This window comes from Hyperoodon ampullatus, assembly GCF_949752795.1.
Source record: "Hyperoodon ampullatus genome assembly, chromosome: X".
Lineage (NCBI taxonomy): Eukaryota > Metazoa > Chordata > Mammalia > Artiodactyla > Ziphiidae > Hyperoodon > Hyperoodon ampullatus.
Genome location: NC_136913.1, coordinates 106,247,266 through 106,271,653, shown reverse-complemented (window position 1 = coordinate 106,271,653; position 24,388 = coordinate 106,247,266). Strand labels below are relative to the sequence as shown.

The 24,388-nt window shown below is 42.4% G+C and overlaps 1 protein-coding gene across 2 annotated transcripts in view; it reads right to left on the bottom strand.

Moving 5' to 3' along the window:
* Window positions 1-24,388, bottom strand: part of GRIA3 (glutamate ionotropic receptor AMPA type subunit 3) — a gene marked incomplete at its 3' end in the record, with an annotated part of 298,730 nt that overhangs the window by 202,741 nt on the left and 71,601 nt on the right. For both annotated transcript variants that reach the window (XM_079727502.1, XM_079727501.1), the window contains exon 3: window positions 20,893-21,132. In XM_079727502.1, the coding sequence (XP_079583628.1) occupies window positions 20,893-21,132 (240 nt within the window). The remainder of the gene's footprint in view (window positions 1-20,892; window positions 21,133-24,388) is intronic.

Below are 24,388 nucleotides of genomic sequence, written 5' to 3'. Positions count from 1 at the left end.
ACTCTCAGAGAACACAAGGCCATAACTTGTTCCTTTTTCATTTATCAAAGAGCAGCATAGAATACAGCAGAATAGCATAGCAGATGGGTGCAGGGGGAGGAGTTGCTGATGAGAGGCAAATAGGACTAGTTATATTTTCTAAAAAGGCCTAGTAACATTACTTTTATGTCACGTACAAATAACTAAGACCAGTCTCATAATGGGCTGGATGATATGTTTCTCTCACAGCTGCCTTCTCTCTTTCTCCCTTGCCACCTCCAGCCCTTCCCGTACAGCGTTACATGCTATGGGCTCAATCACAACCAAGTGTCACAAACAAGCAGATGCCCAACAGGCACTTTTTGATGGTACTTCTCACGGGGCCCGGTCTTGTAATTAAGCCAGGGTTGCCAGATTTAGCAAATGAAAAATCAGGAAGCCCAGTAAATTTGAATTTCAAATAAACAATGAATAATTGTTAGAGTAAGTAGGTCCCATGCAATATTTGGGACACACTTATTCTAAAAAAAAATTTTATTTATCTGAAAATCAAATTTAACTGGACATCCTGTATTTTACCTGCTAACCCTAAATTAGGTAGACTAGATGGTCACTTAGGTAGCACAGGTTAGAGACCTAAGAAGTCCATTTGCTCAGTGACATGGCCCTCACTGGCCTGGCTCATTGCTTTAAATGCTTGTATACACAGTGTCTTCGAGTTAAGGCATTGGAAGCTTCTGTCAAAATGTGTATTTGACCCAGGAGACGTACATTGAGCCAGTAACCAGTATTAGTGCCCTAGCCCAGATCAGTTCTACAGGTGAATTCACTGATCATCCAATGAAGCATCCATAAAATGAGACACAAACAGGTGAATTTAATTTGGGAGAGAGGACGATGAGCTAGGGCTAGAGCCAGGGTGGTGCCCAAGAATGGCCGCAGAATGGAGAACCCAAAGTTAACCTTATACTGTATGATAGTCACCTGTACGATAGGATTGAAGAGGTGATGGGTACAGCCACAGGCAGCCCCAAATACTTCCCCCACCTACAGGCACAATGCCTGGTAGCTCACCATTAGCCTTCCCCTTGGGTTACCAATACTTTCTCTCCAGGCATCCTCCCAGGGGAGAGGCAGCCTTGCCTAATGAAAAGATCCCCGATTGAAGAGTCAGACCTGATTTTGAGTCTTAGCTCTGCCACTACTAGCTGTGTGACTTAGGTTGGACAAGCAGGGTGTCCTCTCTTTTATTTCTTCATCTCTAAGACTTTAAAAAGTGATTCTTGCCTCTGAAGTCTCGTAGGATTGTTGGAGGAGCCGATGAAACACTGTGGGCATACATGCTTTGAAAAGAAGCACTGACAAAATGCTTTAGCAGTATTGAAATGCATATCCTCCTGGAAGGGGTGGCACAGTCCTGGTTATCTGGTGTATCACAAAACTGTCCTCCCTGAGGGGGAGAGATGGACCATAGGAAGGACAGGGATGGCAGGGGTGTTGGCTGCTGTGGGCTAGTGTCGTGAAGAGGAAGGGCCCAGGCAAAGGAAGCTGTGACTGCCTCCCCTGCCCCCAAATAAACTGCCGGCTCTAGCATTTTGCCAACAACTGATCCTATGGCATGAGCTCAGAGCAGGAAGGCAGGCCTGGAGGGAGGAGGTACGGAAGACTGCCTTGAAATACTGCGGGCGGCATTCACCAGCTCTCAAGGAAGAGCTCCAAGTTAGGGGGGCAGGTGGCCAGCGGAGGTTTTGAATCTACCAGAGGAAATTATCCTCCCTCTGTGTGCCCAGGATAAGATCTCAGAGCCAGGGAATGTTTGTAAATGGACTCTCTCATTTAAATAAATCCCACTTAAATATTTATCAGATCATGAATATGCATGTTTCTCCCTCTCAGCGCTGGAAAGAGAACCAGCATGTAATTTTTAGATGGCACATAAATAATGTAAGGGGGGAAAAAGGGATCTTTGTTCTGTGTTGACTGTGTATTTACAGCATCACAAGAGGTCTTGAAATAATGAACTGATTTTTCGCTTTCCCAGTCTAACTGTGCACATGGAACTTCACCTTTCCTGTCTTTAGGGTGATTTGCATTCATTTGTATCCTCAGGGGAGGATTTTGGAGGCAAGAAAATGAGATGGTCAAGTTTCAATGATCAGTGAGTGAGTTAGCCGTAGCAACCCATACCCCATGCCCCTCTTCGCTGGCTATCCCCACCTCGGATTGCGATGGGAGAGGGCAGTGAGCAGAGCTGGTCGTGCAGCCCCCAATTCAGATGCTCAAAGGGGAAGGTCTACAAGACACTTCCTAAAAAAGCAAATGTCACCGGGCCATGCAACCATTGTCCTCCCTAGCCACAAGAACTTGGACCTGGCTCCAGGCACCTAGCAGAGTTCAAGGGAAAAGGGAACAGGGCAGTTTTGATGAGGATGTGGGATAGACTGAAACATGAGCAAAACAAAACCTAAGCTCCCATGGCAGGAGGAGAGCTACAGACTGACTGTTCCTACTTCACCCTTCTATTTGACGAGAAGCAGCTGTGACTGGAGCTCAGGGTGTGAGCAGGTGAGAGAAGATGTACTCCTACCCCTGAGTCTTCTCTGCTGGATTCCGTGTCCCTAACTGTCCTTCCACAGCTGCACAGTCATGGCTTTGTGGATTAAGCATGATTTGACTGCTTTCTATACTTTTCTCCTCTATCAGTCTGAGGAATTGAGAGAGAACTGGCTTATCTTTTTGTCCTAAAGCATCTTTAAAGATAGCATCCCTTCCTTGTTAATAATCGAGCTGAAAGTTCCTGTCTGTGTGGGGTAGTAGAAAGAACACTTTACTGAGAGTTAGGAAACAGGGTGTCTAGGACTAGCTCCACCACTTACTAGGAGTGTAACGTTGAGCAAATCACTTAACCTTGCCTCTACTTCCTCATCTGTAAAATGAGGATCATGACAGTACCTCCTCTGTAAAATTGTTGTGAAGATTAAAGGAGATGATGCATTAAAAGGCTCAGCGCAGAGCCTGGCACTTAGCAGGTGCTCAGTCAAGGGAGGGTATTAGTCTGAGGAACTGATTACTCAATAGTCTGCAAACTTCCCCCAAAGCCTGAGCCTTTCATAGTCAGTAAGGAGATAATCCCTTGACCTAAAATTGTGTGATAGTCTGGTGGAGTGGAAAGATTGTTGCACTCGGTGTTAGGAAACTCAGGCTTTAGTCCTGCTTTCACTACTCATTAGCTATATGACCCTGGACAAGTCACTTCCCCCTTTTCCTTTGTAAGCCACCAATGATACACGTACACTGCCCTCCTCACTGGTTATGAATGACGATAAAAGACAGGGAAAAAGTGTTTGGAAGTATAAAGTGGTAGGTTTTCTTTTGAACAATATTAATTAGAATAATTGACTGCCCTTCCATTTTAGAGGCTTCGAGTTAAGCAATAATTTTGAGATCTCAATGACATATTAAGTAAGATCATGAAGGCAAATAGTTGATGGAAATATTTCTCTACTTTCAAGTTGGAACACTCAGAGAGTAGTAGAAAGGATGAGGGCTAGAAGCAGAAGTCAGATCCCAGAGCTCTAAATAGCTTAGCAGCAGCTATAAGGAATTATGGGGTCAGTGAGAAGGTTGCTTTTGCCTATTTTTGTCTTCTTTCCATCTCTTCTTCTAAGATGCCTTATTAAACTGAAGGGGAAGAAGTGCCTTTAGGTACAGTGATAAGACATCCAGGATTTTCTGGAGCAGTCCAAATTTCATGTATTCTTCCTTCTTTTCTAAAAAGGTGATTCCTGAAGTTAGTAACTAAATGTGGTTTCATGTTGATGCTTTTCTAAAATTTTAATCATTATCATAAGTAATAATAGCTACCATGTATTGAGTACATTTCTTTCTTTTTTTTCAAGAGAGTAATTAAAATGGTTTACTTTAAAAAATATTGGCTTAACACAAAAAGAAGTGGTATAGGAGGAAAAAATACATGAGACAAGCAGAAAACAAATAGCAAAATGACAGATGTAAATCCAACAATATCAATAATTATATTAAGTATGAATGCACTAAAGACTTCAATTAAACATACAAATGATCAGTCTAGCTAAGAAAAAGCAAGATTTAATGATATTTGCTGTACACCTGAAACTGACAACATTGTAAATCAACTATACTTCAACAAAAAAAGATTTAATGATATGTACTGAGTACATTTCTGTTTATCAGACACTGTGCTAAGCACTTCTACCATATCTCATTTAGTTTTCATAACAGTCTAGTTATGTAGATACTATAACCATTTCCATTTTACAGATACTCAGATTTTGGCCCAAGGTCACACAGCAGATTGATGTCAGAGTTGGGATTGAAATCTTCAGGTCTGTCTTGGAATAAACCAGAAAGAAAACACATCACCAGACCACATGCCCTGTTTCTATGTTCAGAAGACAGGCCACTGTACCAGAGAATCTTGAACATCTGCTTGGTGGATATAGCCCCTAAGATAAAGTGATGAGGAAGCTGGAGTTTGGGGGATGCTGACTTTGGACTTCTGAAGACTGTCAGTGAGGGTACTTGTTATATCTTATCTGTTCATCTGTAAGACCACAAAAGGATTCTTCCCATGATTTCCCACAAAATTACCAGCAATCTCCCCATGCCCTCCAATTGTTGTCCTCTGCTTTCTTTTCATAGCCCTCCTAGTGGGTGATCCACTCAAATGATGGTCCACCCAGTCCTATGGCAATGGCTGCAGGGGATGGGCCTGCAGGTGGAAGGGAACTTGCAACTAGAGACACGGTCCTTCGTCCCCTTTTCCAATATTTGCCAACTTAAGCCAAACAAATGTAAGATGATAAACTGAGCTTTGCTTCACAATTCTAGGATTCAGTATGTATACTATGAATCCAAGGGAGCCTAAAATGTGTCAGAAAAGACATATGCTGTGCTTTCTGTCAGCTTATTAAAAAATGAAAATATAGATGTATTTTTGGTGGAGCCACTGGCTTCAAGATTTTCCAAAGAGCTTGTCTGTTCAGTTTAAGTTGGCTTTAGGCATTTGTATTTGCTTGTGAACGAAGAGAATGCCATTTTCTGTTTTATTATTCTCCAGAACATGTGCCCAGTAAAACCACAAAAATGCACTGCTCTAGCTTTTCCAATCATTTCCTTCTCTTCAGCCATGGGTCTAGCCTTAGCAATATATGGGACAGACAGAGGGCTGGCTATGAAGTTAGGATTGTAGGAAACTAATGACCATCCCCCATCACCAGTACTGCAATTCCAAAAGCAAGGCTTCCTTCTTTTGGCCCGAGGCTTTCTGTACTTGACTAAAACACAGAGATGTCTTGAGTGAGGTTGTGCATCAGCCATTTCTACCTCTGTATAATGTAAATATGTTTCCCAGCTCCTTTCCTGGGAACAGATTCTGATTCTGATAGAGGAGGACCAAAATTAGCACATTGGAGAAGTGAGCGGGTTGGCCCCAAGGCACAGACAAGACATGACAGAGCAGCTAAGTATCTTCATTCTATGTCTCAGTGGTCACTCCTGTCCTGTGACCCCCATAAGCGCATAATAATAATGGCTAACACTTACAGAATGCTAAGTAGGTGCCAGGAACTGTTCTAGGTGCCTTTCATGGATGTAGTCTACACAACAATCTTATGAGTTAAGTACAATAATTATCTCACTTTAAGGGTGAAGAAACAGGCAGGGAACCCAGAACCCATTCTTGCTAGCCATGGTATGGCCCAGGGAGTATACCATAGGAGTCACTGGTCTGATTAGCATTTGTGGACTATTCCCATTTAATGCAGTGACTTGCTAATCAATAGAATGAATAGACAGAACTGGCTGGATCGTCTGGGCAGGTGAATACCCAAGGAATGTAGAAAGGTACATAAACGCTTTCGGTTCTGTTGGGTAAAGCCTTAAAGAAAGCACTGTGACTCTGTGGGCACAGTAGGATGAGCCTGTCTTCTTACATCTTAACCACTTATCTGCAGAGCAGTTCTTTTAGCCGTAGGCAATTGCTCAGTCATATTCAGCATTTGATTTTAGCTTACGTCATTATGCGATTCCTCTTTATTCCTGTGAGATAGGATGCAAAGTATATTACTACCATTGTGTTAATAAAAGAACTGAGACAGAGTAGAAAAAACTTAATACGATAAATCTGTGGCTAGCCTTTAGGGTTTTGGAATCCCACATTTTAAGTAGAATTACAGATTAGGAAACTCACCAACTCAAGAAAATATGGAGCCAATCCATTTTTCTGGAAGCTGAAACCTCAGACTTAAGAACTTTAAAGACCTTTCCAGCTTGACATATCTAAGATTCTTTTTTTATGCTACTATCCAGCACTGTTCTAGGTGGATAAAAGTGGTGGGATAAAAGCATCACTTAGGTAAGCCTTAGTCCCTCCTCTTGAAAGTTACCACCGTATTGATGAAACATAACACATTTATATATGGGAAAAAGTCAAAAGATGGAAGACAGTGGGTAGTTTTGATAAATAATATTGCACTGCTTCCTGCCACACTGTACCAAATAGAAACCAGTTATTCTTTCTTCAGTATTTTCAGAAGGAATACACCTCCACCAAGAGCTTCCCAAGAGAGAAAGAGACATGACTAATCTTTAGAAACCTTTTCTCAGCCTCTCAGGGGTATAAAATGCTTCTGTGTAATAATTCTATAGTTTGCTTGTTGGATCTTGGAAATTTCATAGCTGATGCAATTCTTTTTAATTTCAAGCAACAAAAATTTTAAGCAATGTAAAGCCTCACGTCAAATCTCTTTTGCAAAAATGACCAGGTTTACGAGGTTTATTGTTGATTATCTTTGTTCCTGATTTGTGTCTGTCAGTCATTATGGTTTCAGGAACAGGGCTGGTCATGGTAAGATCAGCAAAGTTTGTTTTGGGGGCCTTGACACCACCCTTTTTCTCCCTGAATTCAGGGTCCCGCTCTTCTGTGTCCTCCCACGCCCAATTCTATTTCTCCACACAACGATTTTGTACCATATTCCTGCTAGTTCCTCCTGTCTTTCGGGAATTTGTAATTGAGGGGACATCTTTAAAGATCCCTTTCCCTAAAAAAAAAAAAAAATGTCATGAAGAACCTAGGGGTAAGACGGGAATAAAGATGCAGACCTACTAGAGAATGGACTTGAGGATATGGGGAGGGGGAAGGGTAAGCTGTGACAAAGTGAGAGAGTGGCATGGACATATATACTCTACCAAATTTAAAATAGATAGCTAGTGGGAAGCAGCCGCATAGCACAGGGAGATCAGCTCGGTGCTTTGTGACCACCTAGAGGGGTGGGATAGGGAGGGTGGGAGGGAGATGCAAGAGGGAGGGGATATGGGGATATATGTATATGTATAACTGATTCACTTTGTTATAAAGCAGAAACTAACACACCAGTGTAAAGCAATTATACTCCAATAAAGATGTTAAAAAAAAGAAAGATCCCTTTCCCTGGGGGTACCTCCTTTTATGCCCATGCCCAGCCAAACCTAAGTAGGATAGAAACAAGAAGGAAAAATCTGTTTATGGAAAGCCTATGAAAATGCCCTTTGGATTAGAGGTGAGTGGCTCGCTTTGTCTGGTACAGATAAGTGAGAACTGACTGCACCTGCTCTCGCCTCACTTTTCATCCTTGTCACATTGCTTACACAAACAATTTGAAATAAGTTGCCTTATTTACTTTTTCACTGGGAGCTGTGGAAATTAATATCATGCTGCTCTAGTCTTTAGAGAATGCATGTGGATCTCTAAATACCATTGGTTGGTATGAAATAGTGCAATATCTACACCCTAGCATTTGAGAGTCCTCAAATGTTAATGACTCTGTATCGGCTGAGATTCAGGGAGCATCTAGTTCACTGCAGATTTGTTCTTTAGCTAGAAACCCATAACTAAAGTTCCCAGCACTAAAATGTTTGTTCTGCTTCCAAGTTGGTTGGATCAGGAAGGTGATATTTTTGGTAAGGAGGCTGGGTCACAGAAGAACTCAAAATCAAGGTTAGCACAGTACATAGGAGGTAGTTGAACATCTAATATAGGATCAGAGGACATAATCTACCCAAATCTATCTCCTTCAGTTCATCAAGGTCCCTGAAATCTCCCATTTTGTTTTTAGTTAAGGTCTGACATTCACTCATTCACTTATTCAGTTTAAAAATGATAATAATCCAGGTACTGTATTATACTCAGAGTGCTGGCAGAGATGAATAAGATGACAATCTTGTCTTTAAGAATTTCACAGTCTTGTGAGGAAGAGAAAGACATAAACACATAAAAATACTATAGTATAATCAGTGCTATACTAGAGGCATATACAGAATACTATAAGGACATAGGGCAGGCAGTGGTGGACACCTAGATCTAGGGAAGAGAATACCTGAACAGTTTTGAAGGATATGTCATTTACTAGATAGAGCGGGAGCACGTTTGTGTGTGTGTTGGGGGGTGGGGTGGGAGAGTGGGGTGAGGGGGCTGAGTGCTGGAAAGTTGGAACAGTATGTGCAAAGGCATGGAGGCAACCCCTCCCCCCAAAAACCCAACAAAGGCATAGTACATGTTGCTTATTGAAAGTGGCATACTTCCATATGGCTAGAGCATAGAGAACTAGTGGGTAAGGGCTGGGAGGACATGAGGCTAGGAAAATGGGTCAGAGTTTAATTGGATCGTGAGAGCCCTTCTGTGCCATGCTAAGAAACTAGGACGTGGTCCTAGGAGTAACAGGGCACTGCTGAGAGCTTTTAGGCAGGGGAGTGCTGTGATGGGGAGATTGCTCTCTGGCAGTGGTGGAGGGCATAAAATCAGGGATATCAGTTAGGAGGATGGAGCAGGTGATGGTAGACTGAAGTTGAGTCAGTAGTAGTGGGAATGTAGAAGAGGATCTTTGATGATGAGACGTGAGGGATGATGAAGGAAGATTCAAGGATAAGGTTTCTGCTTCAGGCAGCTGGGCAGTGCCGTTCATTGAGCCTGGGAACATAGGTGGAACAGAGGGTTTTCTGGGAAGATGAAAGTTCAGAGTCCGTCAGGTTGAGTTTGAGGTACTGGCGGAGCATCAAGGAAAAGGTTTTAGGGAAAAAACTAGACATATGGATCTAGACTTGGGGAGAGCCTCTGGAAAGCCCATGTAAAACTGTAACTGTCCTGCCTAGTGAAGCATTTTGAATCTTTAGAGAAACTGGATATATTCAACAAACAAAACTGCATTATCTATTATGCTAGAAATTCATATCATTTTTGGTAGGAAACAATGCACACATTTTACAGAAGCCTTGAGATTGTCATTTTAAGAAAGTGAAGGGTATTGGCTTAAAGACGTTGAATGGAGGAGAGGCACTGTTGAGAATCCCAGCAAACCTTGTTAGAAGTGAGTCATGGCAGTCCCTAACTTGGAGACCTGCCAGGAAGGGTTTTAAGATCTACTGGGATATCCTAATCTACCAATGAAGCATTGTCTCCTTTTCTCCTCTACCTGGCAGGGTCCTAGAAAGGTTAAGGGCTGAGCACTAAGGGATGAGCAAGAAAAAACAAGAGTGTGCTAATTTCCAAAGCCAATGTGGGTGATTATTTGTGTCTCCATAACCCTCCCTAAGAGTGGTCATTTGAAAAAGAGTTCTGGCTTCATTATAAATGGAAGTGCTATAATAGCTCACAAAATTTTAGAACCTAAAAGAATCACTCTAGATTCTACTTACTTATTAACCTGTCTCTATTCCCTTTCTAAACTGTGAGATTAAGAGCAGACACTCTGTTTCATTCACTTCTATAATTCCAGTAAAGTCTCTGACCCAGAATCCCTGCACTCAGGAGTTGTTAGTTGAAGAACGATTGAGTCCACGCCCTCATTTTACAGATGTGGGATCTGAGGACCAGCAAGGCTATATGACTTGCCCAGGATCACATGGCTACTTGGTAGAAGAGCTGGGCATGGAACTGAGGATATGGTTTGATGATGCTTTTCTTCAACATCCTTAACTGAGCCAATCACGTCTCACAACTGGGTGTTCTTGATGTGTGGTTGGAGGCTCTGATCATATGAGAAGAGACAGAATGCTTCTGGAGAGCGTTCTGTTTCTCAGCATTCCTCCCCACTTCTTAGATACATAACAGACTCTTGAAATTACCTTTAAAAACTCTGGACATAGATGCCCGTACTCTGTGTGCCCATGTGCCTATGGGAAGGCAAATGTGGCCCATTAAGCCTACTTTGCAAAGTGTGTCAACGTCAGTTTAGAGAAATCTCCGAACATCTCTTTCCCTTAATAACTCATTATGGGTCTGTCATCCATGAATTCATCTAAGCCTTTATTTAGGGGGAGAGGGAAGCTATTTATATTTTCAGTCTAATCCACCACTTGGTGTAATGAGTTCCATATGTTTCCTCCATTTTCTACCTGCTGTGAGAAGTAAGGCTTCCTTTATCTGTCCTAAACTCACCTCTATGGGCTATATGCTGGTAAGACACACACACACACACACACACACACACACATGTGATTTAGGAGGGAAAATGACCCCGCTATTAATTGTTATCTCTGTTTACAAACATATTAAAAATTCAAATGAAAGGAGGCTGAAATAATGCAATTCAAAGTGAACACAGTGGCAGCTAATTACCCCAAGGAGAGGGATGTAAATCCTTGACAAAACGGAGGCCCGTTGATTCAGGAATCGGGGAAATAAATGAGAAGCCTGCTATGGAATCGGTGCCTGGCCAAGCACTGCCTGCCTGCGGTGAAGTTGAAGCACCCTCTAAAAGTTCAGTGTGGCCCAGGAACACAACCTGTCAGCCTCCTCGCCTGACATGATCTTAATTAGCCTCTGTTCTACTGCCGAGAGAGCCCGCTGAGGCAGTTAGCACAGAGAATTAATCAGATCGTTTGTGGAGTCGACAAAGCAGGACAGCAGTTGACACTGGCAACTTATTGATTGGAAAGGATTCAGGGAGACTGGGAGTGCTGTAGTCTTTATTTGTGCCCCTCTTTCCCCCCTGAATGAGGGTGTTCCACAGAGACTGTGGGGGGAGGAGGGGGGAAGGAGTGAGCTGGGCTCCACCTTAACCGCTGCCCCGCCCCGCCCACCCCGCCCCGCCCCGCCCCGCCCCGGCCAATCATATTCTGTCTTCCTAGCTTCTGTAAACTTTACTGCTAAGGCATCCCATGTAGCGGTGCTGATGCCAAACAATGTGTCTGCAAGAGAGAGGGAGAGGGCACTGTTGATTTTGTTGCAAATTGCACTTTTGCTACAGGATTAGTTGGGAAAATGGAATTTTGCCAGTATTTCCCTCCCTCCTTTTGTTTACTGCCTATTTTCAACAGCTCTGTAATTGCTTTCCATTTGGTAAAAGGAACATTGTTCCCTTTTAGGTTTTTTTTATAATTGTGTTTCTTGCCCTAAGCTCTGACGTTTGGGAACGTTAATGGGAATGCCACATTGTTTTGGTTCTAGATAACCACTTGGCCTTAGCCATCAAAGCAAGGTCACTGCTAGGGAAGGCAGTTGGGTGGTGGGCTCAGAAAAATGTTTAACTTCTTCCATGGAGCCTTCCCTGATGGGTCCAGCTTGCTTATTGTGAACTCTTTCTTATTTGGACTCTCACAGTACTTCAAATCTGCACATAAATCTTATCCCGTCTCTCTGACCATAATGTAAGTTCTTCAAGGCTAAAGACTCCACCTTCTACTTAACATAACTCTTAACACCAACTTAGGCACAGTAAGAGACACTCAATAAATGCTACATTGGTTCATTACAACCCCTTGAGGAATTTTTGCAACCATTTGTCCTTTGACTCTGCTGCCACCTTGGCACTGTTGATATTTTGCTCTGGATAATTCTTTGGGGGTGGGGTGCTATCCTGTGCACTGTAGGATATTTAGCAGCATTCCTGTCCTCTATCCACTATGAAAAATGTCTCTAGACATTGCCAAATGTCCCCTGCAGGGGGAAAATCACCCTCCCTCCGCATGGAGGACCACTGTTAAAATAATAAGAGGTAAAATTTATTGAGCACGTTACCGTGTTCAGCTTGGTGCGAAGACGTTACATGCATTCTTTTGTTTCACTTCCACAGCAAACCTGCCCTGGCTTTAATTGTTGTCTCAGGGGCCTCCAGGAGACGAACCTCAAAGTCACAGTTGTAGATCTACATCACAGTCTGTCTCTTCCCCAGGGAACATTTAGAAGAGCCTTCTCAAAGACCGAGCTCAGGCTCCACGGTGAATTTATGGGGCACATCAGCTACTGCTTGATGGTGTAACAATCACCCATTCATTGAAAACTAGATATTCAGCTTAGTGAGTGAGGGTTAATTCCTCAAGGAGCTTGATGAAAAGCAACGGAAGGTCAGGGCAAAAGCAACCCTGCCAGCTGTCACCTCCTTTTTTCAGAGATGTGAATACCATTACAAACAGCTACTGCATGGTAGGGGGGCTAGAGATCTATTTCTTTCACTCATACAGTGGCATTTTAAGCTCACGAAGCAGAATTACTAGCTAGCCCACTGAAGTGTCATTCCTAGCCTAAATCCTGACCAGCTGCCTTGCAAACAATGCAATCAGTCACAAGGGGGACAGGGCAAAAGAAGGCGGATAAACCAATGCAAATTTGTCCTTCTACGGAGGAGGGGACTACTCAAAGCAACATCTCTGAATATGAAGGACAACCCAAGAGAAAAAATTTGACATTTTAGCTTAGTGTGTCTCTGGAGAGGGATGTATCTCTGGCTATAAAGTCAATTCAAGCTCAAATTCACTGCCACCAAGGAGTTAACGATACATTAAAATTAGTCATGTCATTTGATGGAGAAATATTCTACTTATGGAAAATACCTTTATAGGACAGCTGCCTTTCCGAGTCTGAGCTAGAAATACTACAGTAAACAGGATCTAATCACAGCAAAGCCTTTTTTCAGCTTTGCATGACAGCTGTAAAATATGACAGTATTTATTAATAGTCGCTTCAGTCTAATCTGCAGCACTGGAGAGATACAATGGAATATGTTAAGTTGAGAGAACAATTTCCACAGTAACTAATATTCAGCTTTTGAAAGGGTAGTTTAATGTCTAGTGATTTTTTTTCCCCAACTGATGGTCCAACCCCAGGAACAAGCTACTAAGCTAATAACCTTTGTGGAGAGGAAGTGTTTAAATGATAATTTATTTCAAGAGCTGACAACAAGTTTCTCGGCAGTTTCTCTTGTTATGCCCCAAAGCAGTCAAGGATGTGCAAATCGAAGTATTAAAAATATGACAGCTTTAGTATTTTCATTTTCAATGAAATTCTCATTATAGACAGATGCACAGTCTTTTATTCATAATCCGGTCCAAATAGTCATTCATTATTATTATAGTGCAGGCTCTCGAGATGCTCTCATAGTTGAAGCATCATCACAATAGATTAGACAGGCCGCAGAAATACCAAATGTCTCAGGTACTGTCAACCCTGATTATTGCTGCTCAAACAGGGGAATTGAGTATCTGTCTCTCACCAGAGAATGTACTCTCTGGGTCTTCCTAATTCATTCAGATGTAAAAAGTAGCTTGAATTTCAATAAAAATTCTTTTGGCTTCGTTTTTCCCAAAAGGCAACTAGACATGACTAGAATAGTAGCCATCTGTTACCTTCGCAATCCTTTAATCAGTTTTTAAAGTGGAGGAGAAAAAAAATCCGTGATAATCTGTCTTTTTTTTTTTTTTTTTTTTTTTTTGCGGTACGCGGGCCCCTCACCGCCATGGCCTCTCCCGCCGCGGAGCACAGGCTCCGGACGCGCAGGCTCAGCAGCCATGGCTCACGGGCCCAGCTGCTCCGCGGCACGTTGGATCTTCCCAGACCGGGGCACGAACCCACGCCCCCCGCATCGGCAGGCGGACTCCCAACCACTGCGCCACCAGGGAAGCCCGCCTTTTTTTTTTTTTTTTCCCAACCATTGCCTGCTACTTTCTTTAAACTTCCTGCCAAGTAGCCATGGTAGAACCTATCATCAGTCTCTCCTTGCTTTCTTCTTCTCCAACCAAAAACAGTCCCGTAGTGATGACGACCTGCAGGTTTAGACTTTTCTGGGCTCTGGAAGCGGCTTTGCCCCAGAGAGGAATCTACGAGTTCAGATTCACATCAGAGTCAGGTCCACAACACAGCATTCCACGAGTGCGCACTATGGGCAAACCCACCTGTCTGGCTGCATTTACTCCTTTTGCTCCCCATCTACCCCTTAACCTCGATTTTTTTTACTTGCTGCCTATCTGGATCCCTGGGACTCTGGGACCAAAGGCTCTTGTGTTCTTTTGTGGACACCAGGCTTTCAGAAAGAAATGGACAACTGGAGTGCATCCACAGGAAGGCAAGTAGCACAGGGAGGGTCTAGGTAACAAGTCCTTTGAAGAATGGCTGAAGGGAAGACTAAGGGAAGAGCTAATTGCAGTTTCAATGTTAAAAGTGTGGGAGGCAATATGGCAGCCCAGTGAACAGCACACACAGACTGTGGAGTGTGGCAGGCCTTGGTTGAACTCCTGGCTTTCATTGCTTTGGCACACTAAGCTCTGTGGTCCCTAGGAGCCATCATTGAATCTTTTTGTGCCTTGGTTTCCTTCTGTTGTAAAGATACGGGGATGCCATGAGGATTAAATGTGGTAATTCATAAACTCAGGGTCTAGTACGTAATAAATGCTTACAAAATGGCAGCTGCTCTTATCAAACTAAGATAATAAAATGACAATAATACGGGTTTGTTGGTTTGTACCACTGATTGGTACTGGGATGTGTGCCTGTCCATGCATGTGTGCATGCGTGTCTGTGTCTGTGTGTGTGTAGAAAGGGAGAGAGAGGGTGAAGCATGGAGGAAGGGAGAGAGACAGGCAGAGAGAGAGAGAGATGCAGAGAGCGAATCTGTGCCTTATTTGGGAAAGTAGAACTGGATGGAAGGGATGAAGCCAGGTTATGTAAGTAGGTGGTAAACGACAGCATGCAGGAAGGTGCGAGGGACTGAAGCTCTGCTTGCCTCTCAGTAGAGTTTAAATCCAGCCAATCTGAAAACATTCCCAGTCCTCTGAGGAAAGGCCCTTTCTCCTTGTCTCGGAGAATCTCTTTCCCTCTTAAGCCCTCCAGGATATTTTAACACTTTCCCACCTTCCTGGCTCTCTGGCAACACTTTAATCATTTCACGAGGTGCCTGCTCTAATGAATGCAAGTTTCATTGGTGGATGGGGCAACAGTTGGGTTAAAAATTAATTTTTCCAGGCCCCTGAGATAAATCGCTGCTTCAGCAACAGGACTGTCAGCTCCTCAAAGGCAGGACCCAAATTCTGCTTGAACACTGCCAGTGGCCTAGCACAAGCCAGCACTAGGAAACGCCCAATAATTGCTTGTTGACTGACCCACTACTTGTTGTCACTGCCCACGTTCCTGACACAATCTTCTAGAGCAAACAGAAAGGTCTGTTAGAAGGCAGGTGACTTCCTGAGAATTACCTGGGAACTGAGTAGGAGTTTCAGGTTGAGAATAGGAAACAGCAGGAGTTTATTGAACACTGAGAAGAAGGTAGGGACTAGTTGCCTCAAAGGGCACTTAGAGCTATTATCTCATTATCTAAGCTGAGAGCCACAGGCTGGGCCAGGTTCTTTCATCTCTGTGGGCTGTGCCCATTGAAGCCAAGGAGAGTTGTCTGGTGCACGAGAGAGTCTGGCTGCAGTTCTCAAGCATGCTGCTGTTCTGGGGGAAGTGTTAGCACCACAGAGAGCTAGGTCACTTGCACCCAAAAGATAGGTCTAATAGCAAAGTGGAAGAGTTTTTATGGAGGTGTAGAGGCAGGTTAGGACAGAGATGTCAAGCCAGGGAGGGCAGGCATAGACAAGTAAAAAAAGGGGGTCGTGGGCTTCCCTGGTGGCGCAGTGGTTGAGAGTCCGCCTGCCGATGCAGGGGACACGGGTTCGTGCCCTGGTCTGGGAAGATCCCGCATGCCATGGAGCGGCTGGGCCTGTGAGCCGTGGCCGATGAGCCTGCGCGTGCGGAGCCTGTGCTTCACAACGGGAGAGGCCACAACAGTGAGAGGCCCGCGTACCACAAAAAAAAAAGGGGGGAGGTCGATAAAGAGAAGAGGGTACAAAGCGGGCAGATATCACACTTAGTAAACCCCATGACTTTTCCAAGAGCTGACTTTTGATGTACATAGCACCAAGAGCATCAATTTCAGCTTTGTATTAACAAACCAGGGTGGTGATTTTAGTAACTAAGCAAAGTGATGACCTGCAAACACAAAATCAGACCTTACTTAGCAGACAGAAATCAAAGCGTAACTAACAAAGCCTTGAAATCCACTCCATGTTTCATAATTTCAGAGATAAAATTACCCTGATTGTGCTGTAAATCTTTTAAATGACCTCAAATGTTTAACCCATTTCTCAGCTCCTCACTCATCCCTGCCCTTATGCAGTGGAGTCACATCATTTGTATATTTAGCTTATTTGAATGTAATTATAGGTGCTCCCTTCTGTCTCTCTCTGTCTTTCATTTCTCTCTTATGTAATCTAAAAAATTCTAAAATTACACTTTGCAGTTGTAATTTCTCCCCATAATGTTTATTCCTGAAGCAAGAGATGATCATCGTAGAAAAAGAGAAAATGCAGAATAGATACATTATTGAATATTTTAAAGAACCATACCTCATAGTTTGAGTTATAAATTGGGTTTTCTCTTTCCTTCCTTCCTCCCTTCCGCCCACTTTCTTTCTTTCTTTCTTCCTTCCTTCCTTCCTCCCTCCTTTTTCCCTTTCCCTTCCTTTCCTTTCCTTTCCTTTGTTTCTTTCCTTCCTTCCTTCTTCCCTCCCTCCCTCCTTCCTTCCTTCCCTCCCTCTTTCCTTCCTTCCTTCCTTCCCTCTAATCCTCCCTCCCTCCCTTCTTGGTTTTTCTGTCTCTTTCTTTCAGTCCAACATTTAAAAAAAAAGACGTGGGCTTATTCTGGATGAATCACTAATGGAATTGGGAAAACACTAAGTATGGACTCAGGCCTGTGCTAGAAACCAGAGGAGGCACAAAGTCTAAACCTAGGGGCTAAGCAATTGTTGACTATCATAATGGAGAGAAGCGCCTGGGAAGGTAAATAGCAGACCCAGTGAGATAACAACAGAAAGCAGGTAAGTACCAAGTGAATGATATGGACAAAAGGGTTCTGTGGGCATTCAGAGGTGGGCAAGGTCTCTGCTCCTTAAGACTGCTTCACTCCTGCCCTCAGTCACTGCAGTAAATAGCGTCGCCACCTTACCCAGTCTCTCAAGCCAAAAGCTTAGTAGTCACCCATGAATCCTTTCTTTCCCTCATGTGCCACAGTCAGTCTGTCACCAAGTTCTGTTGATTCTGTGTCCAAAATACACTTCATCTCTGTCTACTTTTCTCCATCTCCAGTGTAGTCTAAGCTGCCATCATTTCTCATCTGGATGACCACAATGGCCTTTTAATTCATTTCCTTTCCTTCACTCTTACACCACACTCCATTCTCTACAGAAGCTTAAATGAGATCATGTGACTCCCCTGCTCAGAATCCTCCAATGACTTCACATTGCAGTAAGAATAAAATTCATATTCCTTATCTTGGCTCCTGTCTGTACTCCATGGCTATGATCTGGCTTCTGTTTACCTTTATAGTCTCATCTTAAGCCACTCTCAACCTCCTCACTACCCTTTAGCCACACTTGTCTTCTTTCATTTCCTCAAACATACCAAGCTCTTCCCTGCCACAGGGCCTTTGCACTTGCTATTTCCACTGCTTGAAAACTCTTTCTCTCTATCCTTCACATGGCTGTCTCCTTCTACTTCTTTAGTTCTCAGCTTAAATGCCCCTTCTCAATGAGGCTGTCACTGAGAATCCTTTTAAAATTAGGTCCTATCCATTAGTATCTGTCTCTTCATTTCTTTCATAGCACCTTACCTAAATATGTAATTATTTTATTTGTTGGCTTACTTATTTTTTTTTCTATCTCCCTATTAGAATGTAAGCTTTATAACAGCAGGAGACATGTCTATCTTGTTCATCATTTTAACCCTGCCACCTATTGAATGAATGAATGAATGAATGAATCATTGTGCACTGACATGGTCAGGGAAAGCTACCTTGGAGATGTAGAGTTTGAAGTGGGTTTTGAAAAATGGAAGGATAGGCAGGAAGGATTTTCATAATCAAGATGGAAAGAATTCCAGGAAGTAGAAGTGCAGTTGCTGAGGCAAGTATGGTTCTGGCACATTTGGGCAACAGTGGAAAATGGGAGCTGCCTGCAGTGGAAAGTTCTCATTAGTAACATAATGTTAAGACAACAGGTTCATTGGTTGGTTGATGCATAATTATGTCAAGTCTTAAGAAATAGACTGCTGGGCCTCCCTGGTGGCACAGTGGTTGAGAGTCCGCCTGCCGATGCAGGGAACACTGGTTCGTGCCCCGGTCCGGGAGGATCCCACATGCCGCGGAGCGACTGGGCCCGTGAGCCATGGCCACTGAGCCTGTACATCCAGAGCCTGTGCTCCGCAATGGGAGGGGCCACAACAGTCAGAGGCCCGCGTACCGCAAAAACAAAAAAAAAAGAAATAGACTGCTTTTATTTTTCAATGTGGGCAATAGAACCCACTGAAACTTTTGGAACAGGGTCATAATATGCAGTGTTTTAAGAAGGCTTTCCAAGGAGGAAATTAGTATAAGACTTTATGGAAAATACTCCTTAAGCAGAGCAGATTAACCCCACCAGATAAATGGCTATAGAGGAAAAAATATGAACACACACAAGTCAGAAAGGTTTCTTTTGGCTCTAAGACCATAGAATTGAACGAACTATTTAGTGAGATGATTTGAGAAACAAATGCAGATTAAGAAACAGACAGAGATGGACTTTTGCTTCCTTTCCTCTAATAGAGAGCTAATGGGCAAAGGAGGGTCATGGGAGATGAGGAGAGAATACATTAACTTGTGTCTCCTGCTTTTCAATAAATGAGAGGCTACAGCATTAGCAGAACTGATATTTAGTTTTAAAAAAGTTTCAGGAGAGAAGCTGTCTAATTTACAAACTTCAGTTCTGAAAATTAGATTTTTATGCACCAGACAACACTGTATATAGTACATGGAAATAGGCTAATTCATCCTCAGTGTTTGAAAGAAATGAAATGCATTAAAATTTAGCAAACTGTGCATTAGAACATTCAAACTATTTTGGTACTCTAGTCGGGCAAAGATCTGTAGGAACACACAGCACTCCTTCCTGATTCTGCCCTTTGTTCATGTTCTTTTCCTCTTCCCCAAAGTCCATTTCCTTCTTCTCTTCCAATCCACAGCTTATACATCCTTTAAGGCCTGGCTCCTCTAGCCAGCCTTCAAAACTCTATTTCTTGGAGTGCTACCTTTTCACAATTCTCATAGCAATCAGAATCTGTAGTGTAGCACTCAATTTGATACTGAGTTTGATACTTTGATACTTTGCTCTGAAAGTTGTTCATGAATTGTTTCATGAATGTCCTTTTCTGTCTACCCCCACTGGAACAGCATTATATAAGCATGTATCACAAGATTTGAATAAACCATTGAGGATTGATAACAGCTTGTAGATTGGATGACAATTAACTGATAAGATGTAAGTTAGGATTAGTAATAAGATACAAAGTGTCCTATGTCTAGTATAATATTAAAAAATCATAGAATATTACATTAAGAAGGGACATAGCTTTGGCGAGGAGATCAAGGCCAAGAGAGATTGAATGAGTTGGTCAAGGTCAGAGTGCTAGTTAGTGGCAGAGCATGGACTAGAACTCTGCTCTCCTGCTTCAGGTTCATGAAATTTGATAATATTCTGGAGGTAAGTACCATAAGCAAATACAGGCCTTAGTGTTTCCTGACAGGGTTTGATAATGAATCAAAATGAGAGTGAAGTGAAGAGTACTCTGGATTCCTAAAAACAAAATGGCCCTTCAAGTTAAGTTACCTATAAGAATGTCATTTCCAGGGACCCCTCAGGCAGATAGGCCTTCCATTTGCTCCTTCTTTCTCTGAGTCAGAAAGTCCTGAGTCAGAGAGAGCCATTCCCTGTGTATAACCTGGATTATAAGCAAACAAGTGATAAAGTAACGTTATCTTTTGGAATCTCATGGTGATAGGATCCCTTGGTTTTACTGAGGAAGCCCTCAAAGATAACTGGGTTTTAGAGGAGTCTGCATTATGATGTGTATACCTAACTGTATACTATTTAAGATCAGACCCCTAATTTCTGAGACTGTTTCAATATAATTGTCCTCAGTAGATTCAATATAATATGTCTTACTATTAGAAAAACTATCCACCCCCAAAACCTGGTTTAGCCAGTCTCCATTCATTATTTCCATCAGATAATTGTTGAAGCCCCATAATCTGAACACCTAATGTGATCTGGAAACCAGAGACATTGACACCAGTCCCAGCTCTGTGGTTAAACTACTGTGTGGAAAAGCACTTTTCCTCTTTGGGCTTCAGTTTTCTCATCTATGAAATGAGGATAATTATAGTCTCTGGCAGGATTAATTCTCCAAAACCTTTCCAGCTTAGGCCTCTCTCTGTTTTAGACTAAGCTGCCTTTAATTTGTGTATGTAAACCAGATAAATTATTTTGGGGAGGGGGAAGGGTTCTTTTTCAACAACAGTGGTTCAACCAGGAGGATAATCCGAAACCCCTTTTCAAAGTTGGGGGTGGGAGGACATGTATCATATGAAAAACTAGATTCTAAAATTGCTATTGTTTTGATTCTTTTTTGGCCTCACTCTTAAATTCATTTTGAATATTAATTACAATTTTAAAAGAATATGAGATTTATTGGAAGAGAAGGGGACAAACATGAGTTGAGGAAGGTTGAACACCGCTGTTACATGAATATTCAAAGAGGAGAGCAGATGCCTCTTCTTACCTCTTTCTGTGTCGTAAAGGTACACAAACTTCTCCCACTTGTAGTGACCCAAAAGACTCAGAATAGCGCCCTTCAAGGCTGGGCGCATCTGGATGACAAACTGCACATCTGCATCAGTGGGGAAGCTGGGTGTGACAAAGGATGTGTGCAGAGCTCCACAGAAGGAGGTCAGAGTGTTCATTGACATCTGGTCATAGAATCCAAAGATGGCATACACCCCTCTCGAGAACTGGGAGCAGACTGCAATGAGAAAAAGAGAAAGAAATTTCAATAGCCCCATGGTCCCTTGCTGCCGCTTGTAGGGTTGGAGATGCAATGTATAGTTAGGCTCTAAAGGACAAAAAGAAAACCAACGATCTCTGAAATCTCTAGAAGCCCTTGAAAGTCCAGTTGCCCAGCAGGAAAAGAATAAGAAAGGGAAGAATTTATCTGAGACATCTGCATATTCTCTATGTCTACCATGAGCAGGAAACTAAGAAAAACGTGGGAAGGAAAGAGGTGAAAGTTGTCTAACTCTCCTTCAGCAACCCTTCCAGCCCACCCCCCAAATCACCCAAGTGCTCCTGTACTTCCACCATAGCTGCCCAGGGGCTTCTTAGTATACCCAGGCCCTATCAAGGTAGAACTGCCTTATGTCTGACCCCTTCAGTGCTTTTTCTACGAGGTGACAATAGTGACTGATGATTTAGTTAGATGAACTGCTAATGTGTCTTCTAGGAAATGTTACTCCTCTTAGGTTACATAACGCTTTAACTATAGTTATGTCATGAATACCACCCTTTATGTAGGCTATTAATGAAGAGAATTTCAGATTCTGGGAAGGCCATTGGGAAGACTGACTTTTCAGTGCCCACGGGGTAGGTGGGCCTATTCTGCCTATCTGTAATTTGAAAAGTTCTATCTTGATCCTTTTGCACTGATCTTCTCGATCTGTTAGCCCTCACATAGAATGTTCATGTCCCCTTCATGATCGTGGTCAGTCTTCCTTCATCTCAGAGTGGGCCACACCACTACCTCTTCCCTCTTCTGGCCCAGATGAGCTTAAAAAATGTGAACCAGGGGCTTCCCTGGTGGCGCAGTGGTTGAGAGTCCGCCTGCCGATGCAGGGGACGCGGGTTCGTGCCCCGGTCCGGGAGGATCCCACATGCCGCGGAGCGACTGGGCCCGTGAGCCATGGCCACTGAGCCTGTGCGTCCAGAGCCTGTGCTGCACAACAGGAGAGGCCACAACAGTGAGAGGCCCGCGTACCGCAAAAAAAAAAAAAAAAAAAAAAAAAAGTGAACCAATCTCAATATTAGCTTAAGTAGAACAAAATTAGCAAAGCAAATCAGCTACAACAACACCATGTGGTGCATTCTCAAACCAAGTGGAAATGATCTTTAGATTATTTGCACTACTGCTCCCTTCCATTCATGCAAAGCAGGCAGAACAAGCAGCTGATAATTTGGTGTGATTTAAGGGGTCCCACATGGTCACCCTTATCTGCTAGGAAGCCAGCGTTAGGCTTACTTTTTCAGGTTTAGGGTTTTGAAAAAAAGCCTATCTTGGGAGGGGGATTAAATAGAATCTTTTTAAGCCATTAGCATGTCTGATTAGATGCCAGGACAGGTGGGAAAGTGGGTGGGTCAGTTTTGATGGGAACGGGTGGGTCAGAGAAGAGAATGTAAAGGGTCTGCTCCCTTTTATCAGCCAAACTCATTACTCATTGGCTTGAGGTGGCATTTCAAAGGCGATTCTCAATCACTCAAGCACCTCCTTAGGGGAAGACAGTTGCTTCCAACTTGAGGAATTCTAAGTGACCTCCAAACACATGCACAAAAAAGCCTTTATATTAAAAGGAAAAAGCAATTAGAGAATGAATCTGGGGCATTTCATGACATGGGGCCAAAAGAAGTATTCAAAAACAAAAAGGAAGGGGCTAGATGCCACTTTGCATTGGTCATCACTAAAGGAGACACTGAATCCCATTCCCAAATTAATCCTGTAAATGTAGAATTTTATAGTACTAGGTTAAATCTTGGCCAGTGCACATAATGTTCTGTATAAAATTGACAATAATAAGGATAATAGCTATTGAGTGCTTAGTAGGTACCACACCCTGTACTAAGTACTATGCAAATATCACCTCTTTTAATATTCCCAACAACCTCATGAGGTATTGCTATCATTTCTATTTAATAGATAAGAATTCTGAGACAAAGAAAAAAAGTTCTATCTCTTGAGTGGAGGAGCCAGGATTTGAACCTGGCTGTCTGTCCAATTCCCAAACTCACACTCCCTGGGACCGAAAACCAACAGTGACATTGGAGAGTACTTATTGGCTCGAATGAGGCAGGGTTTCCAGATTTGGCAAATAAAAATATATTGAATATATATTTACATAAATAGAAAATATATAAATAGAATGTCCAATTAAATTTGAATTTCAGATAAATAACAAGTTATTATTTAGTATAAGTATGCCTCAAATTCATACATATACTAAAAAATTATTTGTTGTTTATTTGAAATTAAAATTTAACTGAAGATCCTGAATTTTATCTGGCAACCCTAGACAGAACCCAATCTCATTAATGGTCATGGGGTTGGAAGACTGGGACAAGCAATCATGGCCTTTCGCCCAAAACGATTCAAGAGGTAGCCAGTAATTCTTAGATCTGTACAAACTAGCATGCAAGGCCCAAGATAAAGATGAGGATCAACGAATCCTATATAAAAATAGCCTGTGGGGAAATGCAACATATTTTTCAACAAGGAAATTCCAACCTGACTAAATTCTGGACAATAATTGAGGGAGAAGTAAACTCGGAGAGAGGCAAACCTATAACTATGATCCACTTAGAGTTTCAAAAAGCCCTTGATGTATTGGAAAGAAACAGAAAATTAAAGTATATTATAGATTCTGGTTAACTTTAAAAAAAACTCGCATTGCTCTTTTAATCATTGTTTTTGAACTTCAGGGGTGCAGAATTCGTCATTACTAGTTTATATATGGACATTTCTTATTTATTTATTTATTGAAAATACAGTGAACACTCATAGAACCATCACCCAACCCAAGAACTATAACATTACTAATAATTTAGTTTTACTTATGTCTTCTTTTTTAAAAATATTCTCCCCAAATTTATTTTTAGATTCAACGCAATTCCAATCAAAATCAAGCAGGCTTTAGAAGAAAATACAGGAGGATATCTTCATGATCTCGGGTTATTCTTAAACAGGATACAAAAATTATTAACCATAAGAAAAACTGATAAGTGACTCTAAAGTTGATATGAAAAGGCATGTGGTATTAGTGCAAGGATAGACAGACAGACAAATAGAATACAATAAACAATCCAGCAAGAAATTCACACTTATATGGTCACCTGATTTATGTTACCTATGTCTTCTTCCTCTGTTCTGTCTCCTTGTTTTGATCTCTCTCTCCCTCTGAGGTAACTACTACCCTGAATTTTTTATTTATCATTACCTTGGTTTTTAAAAAAAATAT